At 42.6% G+C, this 12,184-nt stretch overlaps 1 protein-coding gene across 1 annotated transcript in view; it reads left to right on the plus strand.

Annotated features, from left to right (window-relative positions):
• The window catches only part of Mboat1 (membrane bound O-acyltransferase domain containing 1), a gene marked incomplete at its 5' end in the record, with an annotated part of 106,116 nt that overhangs the window by 60,822 nt on the left and 33,110 nt on the right, over positions 1-12,184 (plus strand). The window contains 1 exon segment of the mRNA XM_013503839.1: positions 1,717-1,812. Within this exon segment, the coding sequence (XP_013359293.1) occupies positions 1,717-1,812 (96 nt within the window).

A 12,184-nucleotide genomic window follows, 5' to 3' on the forward strand; every position in this document is an offset into this window, starting at 1 on the left:
GAGAAGGAGATGGGGTGGGATGGATGGGGCAAGACAAGCCAAGGAACAGTGAGGAGCGACACTGAGCTGAGCCTTATGTGATAGACGGTGTCCAGACGAGCTATAGGAAGGAGAAAGGCATTGCAGGAAGAGGAGGGAGCATGCAGAAAGACATCTGGCCTGAGAATACAGGATACCATTGTGGAACATGTGTGATCCAGGTTACCCGAACAGTAAGTGGACATGGTGCGTGGCTAGAGACGAGTTTAGAAAGGTGAAGTAGATCTGGTAGAGCTTGGGAAGCGCTGTGCCTGCCACGCTCAGGAGCTGTGACTTGGCGAGACAGTGGGATCCGTTGGAGACTTGTAATAAGAGCAGCATTCACAGAGTTGTTTATTCACTCAGCACAGTGTAGGCGGACATGGCTCACAAAATGCGCATGGCCATCTCTGCCTTCATGGAGCTTGCAACCAAGAGGGAGAGAAAGTAGGTAATCAGAGCCTTGATCTGCTTGGGCTGCTCGGCAGTGTTCTATAGCAGGGTGGCCTGTAAATAACAGAATGCATTTCTCATATCCCTGGAGGGTGGAACTCAGAGGTTAGCTGGCATGGTTGGGCTGCCTGCTGTAGTTATAGCAGGGTGGCCTGTAAATAACAGAATGCATTTCTCATATCCCTGGAGGGTGGAACTCAGAGATTGGCTGGCATGGTTGGGTTCTGGTGAGGGCTTTCTTCTGGATGTCAGATGGCCGAATTCTCACTGTAGTCTCACATAGTGGAAAGAGGGTGGGAAGTCCTCTCTGTGATCCCTTTTATAAGACAGCTAATCCCACTTACTAGGACTCCACCCTTAATAACTTAATCACCTCCCCAAAGTTCTCCCTCTTGATACCATTGCATGGGAGGTTAAACTTCAACATTTCAGTTGGTTTTTTTTGTGTGTGTGTGGGGAGTGAGGGACACATTCAGCCCATTGCACAGATTAGCACATATATTTATAATTGCAGTTTGATAAGTGTTATAAATGACAAGAGTGTGCATGTAAGTACTTGTGTGTCTCTGTGTCTGCTGCTTGTATGTGTATTAGTGGTTTATACTGTGTAGAGGTCTGGGCCGCCTCTCTGAAGGAGGCCAGGGAGTGTTGATTAGTAAGTGGTAACTGAAGCCTCATGCATGAGTGCGGAGGGTCCTGAGCAGAGCATCTCACACTGAAGGAGTAGGTGGAAGAAGGTAAGCTGAACAATGAGCTTTAGGAGAAATATCCAGAGAGGCGGGAAGAAAACAAGGGGAATGGAAGCCAAGAGAAGGGGTCAGCAGTGTGGTGCTGACTTGTGTTTTGTGAAGATCATCACGTACAATGTGATGAATTGAGAAGAAAACAGTCACATGCCAGACATTACAGGTTGGTGGTTCCCAGTCCTGGCTTCCCATTGGAATACATCCGCCCAGTGCACCTGGTACCAGTTAAACCAGGAGGTCAGGGGAAAGGGCCCTGGCATCTGTAGTTTGAGGCCGCCTGGTTAATTCCACTACACTGGCAGTGCTGAGAGCATCCAGTGTGTCCAGGTGAGAAGAGTGAGTGGGAGGGTGAGCAGAGGGGATGGACTGGGATGTAGCTGGGGCAGAGAAGACTTGGTGACCCCTATATGTAGAGGGTGAGGGAGAGAAAGCAGGCAACATGTATTAAGTACATTATCATTACGCATAATAATTGACTCATCTGTGCTTTTGGTTTTAGATACACCTTTTTTGTAGCCATGGGATACCTTACAATATGCCACATCAGCCGAATATACATCTTCCACTATGGAATTCTCACTACAGATTTTTCTGGGTGAGTATCTTAACTTGGCGGGGGGAGGGTGAGCACTGGCTTTGACCCAGTGTCATAGGGCCTGTAAACATGAGGGTTAGAAGAATCATCATGGCAGGTGAAACCAGTTGGTAAGATACTGTGGTAATGAGGGTGAGATTGAAGATTTGATTGTTCTGTAAGGTTATTAGCTCTGCTGTGTTGTAGGATAAGGGTCACAAACTATACCCCATGCACGTCTGTCCCACTGCCTATTTTTTTTTTTTAATGTGTTTATTGGAACACAACCAGAATTCATTTGTGTTTCTCTCTTTCTGCTTTTGCACTACAATGGCAGAGCTGAGTAGTCGCAGTGGGAAATACGAATTGCAAAGCCTAAACTATCTACTATTTGGCTCTTTACAGAAAGTTTGCCAACTCCTATTCTAAGGTCTGTAGCACAGGGCTGACATTCCTCTCTTAATAATACAGAATTCTTCCATGCTACCTTGGATAGATAGCTGCTACCCTGACCCCTTTGGGTGTCCCCTGGCTTCCCCGGCCCCTCCCCTCGACCCCTTGACCTCCAGCAACTACAAGAGTCATGCCTGGTGCAGTGCAAGGGCCCACATGCTTGTAAAAATCTTGTCCATCATCAGAGCCTTAAGGTGGTGAGCCATGGTCATTTGGTAAAGACGAGACGGATCAGTGAAAGTTCTATGTTCTATTGAGGTTAATTCAGGAACAACTTCATATGCATCTCGAGGAGTAGACACCAAAGCGGAGTTGTTTCTGGTGACAGGTATTAGCCGCGTTACTTCCTGAGGAATTTGGTCTGTTCTCTGCAGCAGCCTGAGGTTGGGGAGAAGCTGAGATCTTCCTGCGGTTCAGCTGCACCCAATTCCCTGGTTTGTTGGTGCCTAGGCAGAGGAAGAAGGGATTATGACTCATATTAGTATCTGTGCACTTCACAGTTGGCTTAAAATAAGCTATCCCACCAGAAGAAGGCTCATGAAGGCCAAAGAATGTTGTTTGGGGCAACATTTAAATCTTCACAGCTGTGATTTGGTCTCCGATGGCCGTTCATCTATCAATTACCCCTGGGCTTCTGGGAGTTTAAGTTTTTTTTAATTTTAATTTTTGCAGTACAGGGATTGAACCCAGGGCCTTTGTGCTGAGCTAAATCCCCAGCCCTGTTATATTTTTTATTTTGAGACAAGGTCTAGGTAAGCCACTAATTTGCCCAGGCTGAATTTGAATTTACGACCCTCCTGCCTGCCGCAACCTCACACAACGCTGGGATTATACATATGTGTCTCCATGCCCAGAATGTATTTTGGATTTTATATGTTTCTCTTTATATGTGTCTTTCCCCCAATATCATGAAGCACATTTCTTTAGCTTTTCTGGGAAAAGTTTATGAACGTTATTTTATTTTATTTTATTTTATTTTATTTTTTTTTTTATTTTTAAGTTTCTTTGTAGAGTTACTAGAATGTAGAAAATGTGGGAGCAAAAAAGATAATGGTACAGCCAGGGAGTTATAGCATTGACAAGTCCCCATCGTGTTTCATTAACAAACTGTGGTTTGGTTTCACCCCAGAGCCCTGCCATATTTATAAGAGTTCTTGGCACTGAATAGGTGGTCAGTAAGTGATGAACTAAATACTCTGGTATTTCTCAGCCCTCTCCCACTTTTTTGCTGTTTCCATTCTTATTCTTGAACACCCCTTCTAGCCGTATTGGTTAGGATAGCGAATGCAAACATTATTTCTTTTCTTTATGATCATACTGAAGATTGACCTCTAGGCCTTCACACTGATCTAGATCTCCAGCTCTTTATATTTTTTATTTGAAATCTTGCTGAATTCCCAAAGCAGGACTCTAATTTGCAATCTAGGCCTTCACACTGATCTAAATCTCCAGCTCTTTATATTTTTTATTTGAAATCTTGCTAAATTCCCAAAGCAGGACTCTAATTTGCAATCCTATTCCCTCAGCCTCCCAGAGTTCTGGAATTACAGGCATGTGACACCATGCCCACCTAAACAAAAACTTTAACTTCAGTCTTTAAGTACATTATTACATGTTTCTCACGCATATCATTTTGTCTTTTGAGGGCAGGATGTGTTCGTTCATTTCTGCAACAGTTTTTGAGCACCCAGTGTACTAGGCGGAGTGCCAGGTGCCAGAGGCACTGTGCATTCTAGGCAGCAGGAAGGCACTCTAGGCAGAGAAAATGGCTCTGCAGGGGCACAGAAGTGTTACACAGGTACCCTGGAGATCTCAGAAAGCCACCTCCCTCTCTCTTATCTCTCCGTCTACGTGTCGCCAGGTGCTGTCAGGCCAGTGGCCTGGCTGTCACTAGACTCCATCCACTCCTTCTCATGCCTGCTGCCACCATCCTGAACCACAGTGTCTAGCACCTGCCGACCTGGCTGCCCTTTCCTCCACCTTGCCCCTCTGCACTGTTGCTTGTGAGAATGAGGTTCTAAACTACAGAGCAGATGCTACCGTGCACCTACCGAACCCTGCCTCCTGTCCTGGCATCTCCTCCTCCCTTTGCTCGATGTGGAGTTTATGGTCCACACTCTCTGGGTTAGTTCACACCTCTGTGCCCTGATCAGAAAACCTTCTCCCATCTTTGCCAATCTGGAAACCTCTCACTTCATTTTTAGAAATACAGCTCAGAGATCTCATGTTTACAAAGCTTCCCTTATTGCTCCACCCTGGAGTCGGAGTCATGCATTGTGGACATGGGGTGGCTGGAAGCCTCTCACCTGGCGTTGGCTGGCCAGTGCTGCCATGGCTTGTCCATCATCATCATCAGCTGCCTGGGGTGTGGCACTGACACCCTGGTAGCAGCACCCACGGCATCGCTCTCATCATTTGTATAGTTTGCTCATCTAGCATATCTGTATTTACTTCCACACTGGATTCCAGCTGTACTTATGTATTTGTGCAAGGGTTCTTCAGAGAACTGAACAAATACAAGTGTGTGTGTTGTGGGAACTGTCTCGTGATTCTGGAGGACATGACGTCCTCCAAGCCTGAGAACCAGAAGGGCTGACGATGTGGCCCCAGGCTGAGGCTGAGGGCCTGGAACCTGGGGTGGGGACTGTGGGTGTCTTTGAGTCTAAGGCCTGGGAACATGGAGTGTAGATGTCTAAAGGTAGAAGATTGATGCCCTAGCTCCAAAAGGGAGGGGAACTCACCTTTCCTCTGCCTTTTTGTTCTATCCAGACCTTCAGTGGACTGGTAATGCCACATTGGTGAGGATAGATATTCTTTACTAATTTAAAAACTCCCATATACAATACCCAGAAATAGTTCTTTACTAGTGGTCTGGGCATCCCTTAACACAGTCAAAGTGACACATAAAGTTTACCCTTATACCTTCTACTGGAGCTGATTCATATATGGATGTGAAGGAGAGATGGAGGTTTCTCTATAACTAGGTTGGGTTTGTTGGAAAGCTATCAAAGCAAAGTTAGTACATGAATAATTGCTGTTGAATGAAGTGTGGATGAGAAATCTAGGGAATGAGGGAGCTTTGTAAACATGAAGGAGTCTTCGCTCAGATTGCTTTGCAGATGTCCATCTTTATTTACCTTCTTGGTGTGTGCTGGGAGAAATGACTTTGGAGGTGGTGGGTAAGTTTATGTAAGAGAGATGCTGTCAGTCAGCAGATCCATACTGCATGGAAAGGTTCCGATTCTGCATCACTCATTGGTTCATTAGTTAACAGACACTGTTTGGGAACCCTGTATATACCAAGCATGGTAACAAGAGAGAGGAGTGAGCAAAGACTGCAGAATGAGTGTGCACCTACCTATTTTAAAATCATGCAGAAAATTAAAATGTGACCGTACCATTGTATACTCAGCTTAATAGTGTCTCTCCAAATTCGTGTCCACTCAGAATCTGTTAGGTTAGAATTTGGAAGTGTTGTCTTTGCAGATGTAATTAGGTAAGACGAGGTCAAGCTAGAGTAGGGCGCACTTCAGATCCAATACAAGTGTCATAGTGGGAAGGTCGTGAAAGGCAGACACAGACACACAGCGAAGATGGGCATGTGAAGATGGAGTCACAAAGTGGAGCGATGTGGCCGTGAGCCAAGGAATGTCAAGGAATGGCGTGGATCCCATCAGCCACACAAAGGACGGAGCGCAGAGCAGATTTTCCCTCGGAACCTCCAGACGGAGCCAAGCCTGCTGACGTCTTAGTCTTGGACTTCTGATCTCCAGAGCTGTGAGGGAAAGTAAATCCTGTTGTGTAGGCCACCAGGCTTGTGGTAAACCGGAAACTCCTATCTAGTGTTTAATGATTTGTACCTTTAAGGCATACAGCTGTCCCATGTTCCTGATTGTGCGGGATCAGAGCACCTCTGCTGACCATGTCTGGGGTTACTCCTTGTATCTCTTCCTTTTGCCCTATTAAAACCATAAACTCTGGAATATTTTTAAAATCATTTTTAGTATAATCGAAATTGTGGAAAGTTACAAAAGGAAAAAATATCCAGGGCACTTGGCGGAAATAACCATGTGCTTGTGAACTGTGCTGGCTTTGGGGTCTGACAGCTGAGGAGACGGCTGTCACTTTCTTTCAGCTTCTCTTGCTGCAGCAGCATCTTGATAAATTTCCTCAAGTGATGTTTATTCTGTGGCATGTTTTGGATCTCTTCAAGTTAAGAAATCTGACATTACACACAAAACGGCAGAATGTTTGAGCTAGAAAAGACACTGTTTTTAGGTAAGAAACTTACAGAAAGTATGTCTTAACTGAGTATCACACATAATTTACTTCTCTGATTGCCGAGTGGCCATACTGTCCAGTTCTTAGAAGGTCTGTTATTGTCTTTTGTCTTGATAGATCATTATCCTTCCATTGTAAATGCAGGGTTTCTCAGTGATACAAACGCATGTTCTCGGAGAGGCTGGTCAACGTAAGCGAGAGGTGCATACCACTCTGAAACTGACAAGATGTTTCACATCAAAAGTTATCAATTAGAGGTTCTTCACCAGTGTCTATTCTCATTTCAGTCATGGAAGCAATCACATGTTGTCTTTCAGAATGGAGCTAATTGACTTTATGTCAACTGCTACTTACTGCAGTTGACATACTGTGTTTAGTATTTGTTGACGAGATGGTGTTTTGAACTTGAATGTGGTGTTGTAAATCAGCCTGAAGAGGTAACTTCTCTGGTGAGCATGTGTGCAGTTCTAAAATGCATGACAAACTTTATCGTGCTCTTAGCATAAGCCCAGATGGGAATTGAGAGGCGTTGGATGTGATTAGTGTTTGTGTCAGAGAATATCTGTATGCACTTTTAATTTGGGGGAACATATAAACTTGCTCTTTAGGCTCTTTCAGGACTTAAAATTTGGAGTGATCAGGTTTCCATGGGCTGGACCACATACACATTTGCTAATGCTGCTAATTCAGTTTATATCAGTGTAGTGGTGAGTGTTCTTTATGTTTTTTTTTTTTTTGGTATGAATTTGGGCTATGAAAAGCACTAGAATCCTTACTGTTTTCCTGAGGGGGAAGCTCAACAATTGTAACAAACCTGGTACTTGATTCCTTTTAGGTTTGTGATACAGAGCTGATTCTTCTCCTTTGCTCACAGAAGGGTGCAAATTGAGTTTTCTTTGAGGGCAGCAGCAAGAACTCTGACTTCCTTTTCCCAGTCCAGGCCAGACTCAGGCAGATAATTGCTCTCTCATCACGTTCCCAACTCAGGTTGCTTGTGTGTTTTTGGAAACAGGAAATGCAAACTCTTACACACTGCTGGTGGGAGTATAAATTGGTATAACCCTCCTGGAAGGCAATTCTGCTATAAATTTCAAGTAAGAAGATTTTAAAGTTCATATCCCATAATAGACTAAATTTGTAGGAGTCAAATTACTGTAAGGATGTAAAATTTATTCATAAGGATGTTCAACATAACAGTGAAAAACCAGAAGCCTCCTAAATCATCCAAAAGAGGTACATGATCAAATTAAGGTGCCGATATGCCTCTGCTGAAAATGATGCTTTCGAAGACTCCAAAAGCCACAAGACAAATACCCATGTATGTGTCAGGATTGCAGTTTTTCTTTGAATGTGGATGTGCATAGAAAGAGCGGGAGGAAGCAAAGTATTCAGGCAGAGGTTCTGCCTGGGTGTGTTATTCATGATTATAGTCATTTTATGTATTCATGTTGCTGTCATAATGAGGAGTCCTGGAATGTTATTTAAATATATGTGCATGCATCCTAAAAAATTATGGTGAACCACAACCGGCGTGGTTGTTGGAAAAATAGCCATCTGAATTCTCTGCATCACATTGGCGCATAATAGAAGAAATGTTCTTTACCTTTCTCCGCTGGTGATGGACATCGGTTACTCTGTCGTTCCAAGGGAAATGTTTTCCTCTGTGACTTTGTAACATCCTGCTCACCCCACCTGCTCAGCCCAGTATGTTCAGATAATTGGGTGATAGAATATGGAAGAAAAGGTATTTGCCAAGAGATTTCAAAATTTGCCTATTTCCTATTTCTCTTTAGGCCACTGTCAGCTTTTCAATCATTAGCACAGTCACCTGGAGTTCAGTTTTACAGTAAAGTTATACCAAGTGTTTTGGGTTTGTCCCCTGTTGAATGAAGAATTGGTGATATTGTTATAGTTTCGTACCAAAATATAGAGATTTTATTTGTTTGTTTGTTCATTTAGGGGTACTGGTGATTGAACCCAGAGCCTTTGTGCTAAGCTACACCTCTAGCCTTTTTAATTTTTTATTTTGAGACAGGGTCTTGCTAATCACAGTTGCCAGGATGGGCTTGAACTTACGATCCTCTGCCTTAGCCTTTCAAGAGTTCTGGGATTACAAGCATGTATCACTGTGCCTGGCTTAGAAGCTAAATCTTTGAAATGAGTGTGTGTATGTGTGTGTATGTGTGTGTGTGGGGGGGCGTGACGTTCTCCCTATTCCAAAAATATCTTCATCTGCATGTCTTTTTCATTTCATTTCTCTCTATATATTAACACATATTTTTTAAACAAAGTAGACCATAATCTCTGATCCAAGAAGAAAAATACGGTTTTGTTTGACTTTTTTTTAATCGTGAAAAAAAGAAATCATAAGACAAAAGGGAAAGAGTGAAGTGGCACCATTTCAGACTGGGCAGATGATTCCCAGGGGTGACAGAGCAGGGCCTAAGGCTGACAGGTGTAGACGGACCAGAGGGTGGGGTGTGGAGCAGGAGGGGCATAATCTGAATACAGGTTAAGTCTGAAGGCCTCCTCGTCTTGGGAAAATTCTTCCCCTGCATGAAGGAACCATTTTTAAGTCTCCCCTTGATTTTCTTCTTTCTGCTTACAGTATGTGCTTGTGTATGAACTTCATGTTTTTGCCAAAATGGGACCTAAATTCCAGTCCTAAACCAACAAATTAGTTTGTTTCATATTTTGATTGAAATGTACCATGAATGGAATTTAATTTTTATCCTAAGTCAATAGCTGTAAGGAGGGGCTGGGGATTTAGCTTAGTGGCACAGCGCCTGTCTGGCAAGCGCAAGGTCGTGAGTTCAGTTCCTGGTACCGGAAAAAACCAAAAAACCAAAAAAACAAAACAAACAAACAAAAATAGCTGTAAGGATTTGACTTTTCATTTTGGTAACTTCTGAATCTAAATTTTTTTGTTTGACCTGTCCAGAAGGTTAAAGGAATTTATTTACTAAAAAGTGTTCAGAGAGGCAAGGCTCTGAGCAAGATGATATGCAGTTTTTCCTTACACTCACAGAAAAGTAAGTATGTGGGAGGATGCTAAACTTATTTTCCTTTTAATGAACAGGTTCTAGTTCTAGCTTGTGGCATTTTGGTCTGTGTTAGCACAGCTTACTAATACATTGTGCTTTTTAAAACCATGATTGCGTGTGTGAGTTGTTTCTTCTTTAAATTGCTAAAAACTTCTTTTTTTAAATATAAGTAAGTTTATTGGTACATTTTAGGTATACATAATGATCGTATTCATTATAGGGAATTTGTACCTGTACATGATATAACTTGATTCCTTTTTTTCCCATTCCCTGCTCCTCCTTTCAACCCCTCTTCCCCTCCTGATTTACAAAAGCTTTGCTTCTTTTGATGTTTAAAACACAAGCGGTATATTGTTCAAACTGCAGTCATGACATGCAACAATATTTGAGCCACAGGTTTTTAGTATTTTTTTTCCAAAATAGGATGTCTTCTGTAAGGTATGACAATACATGGTTCTTATGTAGACCGAGTGGTACATATTTCTTATTGAATTAGTAGTTATTGATGCTGCTGTAGCTCTCCATTATTATGTGTTGCCCTAATCTGGATCTTCTGAGAAGCAGATGCCAACACGGGAACAGATGTGTAAGAGATTTTGGGGGGACACATATTCCCTGCTTGCTAAGGATAAATGGGGAGGGAGATTCATGAGGCGGAGACAGACCTCAGACAGAAATGCAGATTTGACTTCTAAGAAGGAGAGAGAAAAAGAAAGAGAGATGTTGGATGTCTGTGCAGTTGTAAGCATGGTTTTATGTTAAATTCTGTAAAGAACTTTTACTCAAAGTTAAAATTCCCATGGTAGAGGAGTACCACAGTTGTAGGGAGTGACCTGCCTAGGCATATTCCAGTGCTGTGCCCAGTCATTGGCTGGGAGCTGCCCAATGGGGCGTGGTCTCTTCCTGAACACCTGGGTGAGATCAGAACACAGCAGCTGGGCCAGAATCTCTCCTAGCAACAGGTCTGATAGGTGCAATCTCGTGACAGTCAGATATGTGAATACTAGGCTAATAAATATTTTGCTGAACAGTGTCCAGTCATGGAATACATTTAACGGAAGTTAGAGGAAAACAAATTTATTCCTACAGAGCCAGAAAGGTAGGCTAAGTCCATGATACATTCACTTTATTTATTATCTACTGTATTTTAAGGTCCTAGGATGAAGTTATAAATTCAGTATATTGCAGGAACTTACATGGTTTGCAGATAATGTGGTCACTGGAGAGTGTTCCATACATTTAAAAAAACGATGTTCTGGCCTTAGCATAAGAAAGTTGGTTTCTAAGGTTTTCAAACTTCCAGGCACAAAAAAAAGACAAAAAAAAGTGTTTGTAGGGCCAAGGATATAGCTCAGCAGCACAAGTGCCTGCCTGGCAAGCGTAAGGTCCTGAGTTTGATTCCCAGTCCAAAAAAAAAATTAAAAAAAAAAAAGTAAAGTGTTTGGAAAGAAAACTATTATACTTTGAAGGCCATATTTGGCAAATACCTTTAATGTAATGTCCAGATTGATCCCTTTTAAGAAAAGAGCTCTTGGCCTGTATTACACATTTGAGTCAGAGGTCTCTGAAAATCAAGAGGGTGAACTATATTGGATTGTAAGATCAAGGTAGTCTTATGTGAAAGCTTTTATGTACTGTATGTACATTATTTCTAGCATGAAAACCTCAGTACTCTGGAAGAACAATTATTTTTTTCAATATAAAAGGGTTTGTCTAAATGGGTATCACCAGTGATCATGTCTTGCTATGCTTGGTGACTTGGTGGCCTTGTTTGCTATAGTTATCCCCACTGGTTCCAGAAGAACCCAGACACCCTTCCCTTTTCCCACAGTCAGGCCCATTCCCCTTCTCTTGGCTTCTTGCGCAGTCTCAGGAATCTTGTTTAAAGTGGTGGCCATTGGCCACTGGGCTTTGCAAATAGGATGTAAAGTTAGGTGTAGATGTAAAAGTTTCCAAGGGTAGTTGTTGATACTTTCTTTACAGTAGTTTATCTTTTAAGTGTTTGGTTATGGTTTAAAATTTTTATGCATGTTATAGGATGAGCAAAATTTAGACAAGGAAGTGGACTAACAGGGAAGTAGATGAGTATAGATGAAAGTCAAATTCGGCCAAAAGATGGTTTGTGTCTGACCCTGTCTTCCTGTACGCTGCCTCTGGCCTGAGGGCAGGGCTCAGGGGCTGTGTGGCATCCCAGATGACCCCATGAGGCTGTCACAGCACATGAATCAAGCCTCATCCTTGTAAATAAATAAACTGTCCATCTACCAGGCTCAAAGATTGTAAATTATGCAAAAAGCCACAAGAATAGAGGTCAGAAAATCAGGCAAGACTAAGACTTGAAGGAAAATATGGTAGCGCAGTGGGTTTTCTCTTGACTTGTTGAACAATGCTAAAGTCCAAATTTTACGTCCTGTTCAAAATTTGTATGTTAACCTCATCTTCATGGTCATGATGTGAGGAGGTGGGGCCTTTGAGGGGTGATTTGATCATAAAGTGTGAGCACTCATGAAGGGGATGAGTGGTCTTACAGAAGCAGCCCCAGAGAGCAACTTACCCTTCCACCATTGTGGGTACAAAAATAGCCATCTTTTTTTTTTTTTTTTTTTTTGGTTTTT

Source organism: Chinchilla lanigera, unplaced genomic scaffold, assembly GCF_000276665.1.
Source record: "Chinchilla lanigera isolate Chin_1 unplaced genomic scaffold, ChiLan1.0 scaffold00082, whole genome shotgun sequence".
Lineage (NCBI taxonomy): Eukaryota > Metazoa > Chordata > Mammalia > Rodentia > Chinchillidae > Chinchilla > Chinchilla lanigera.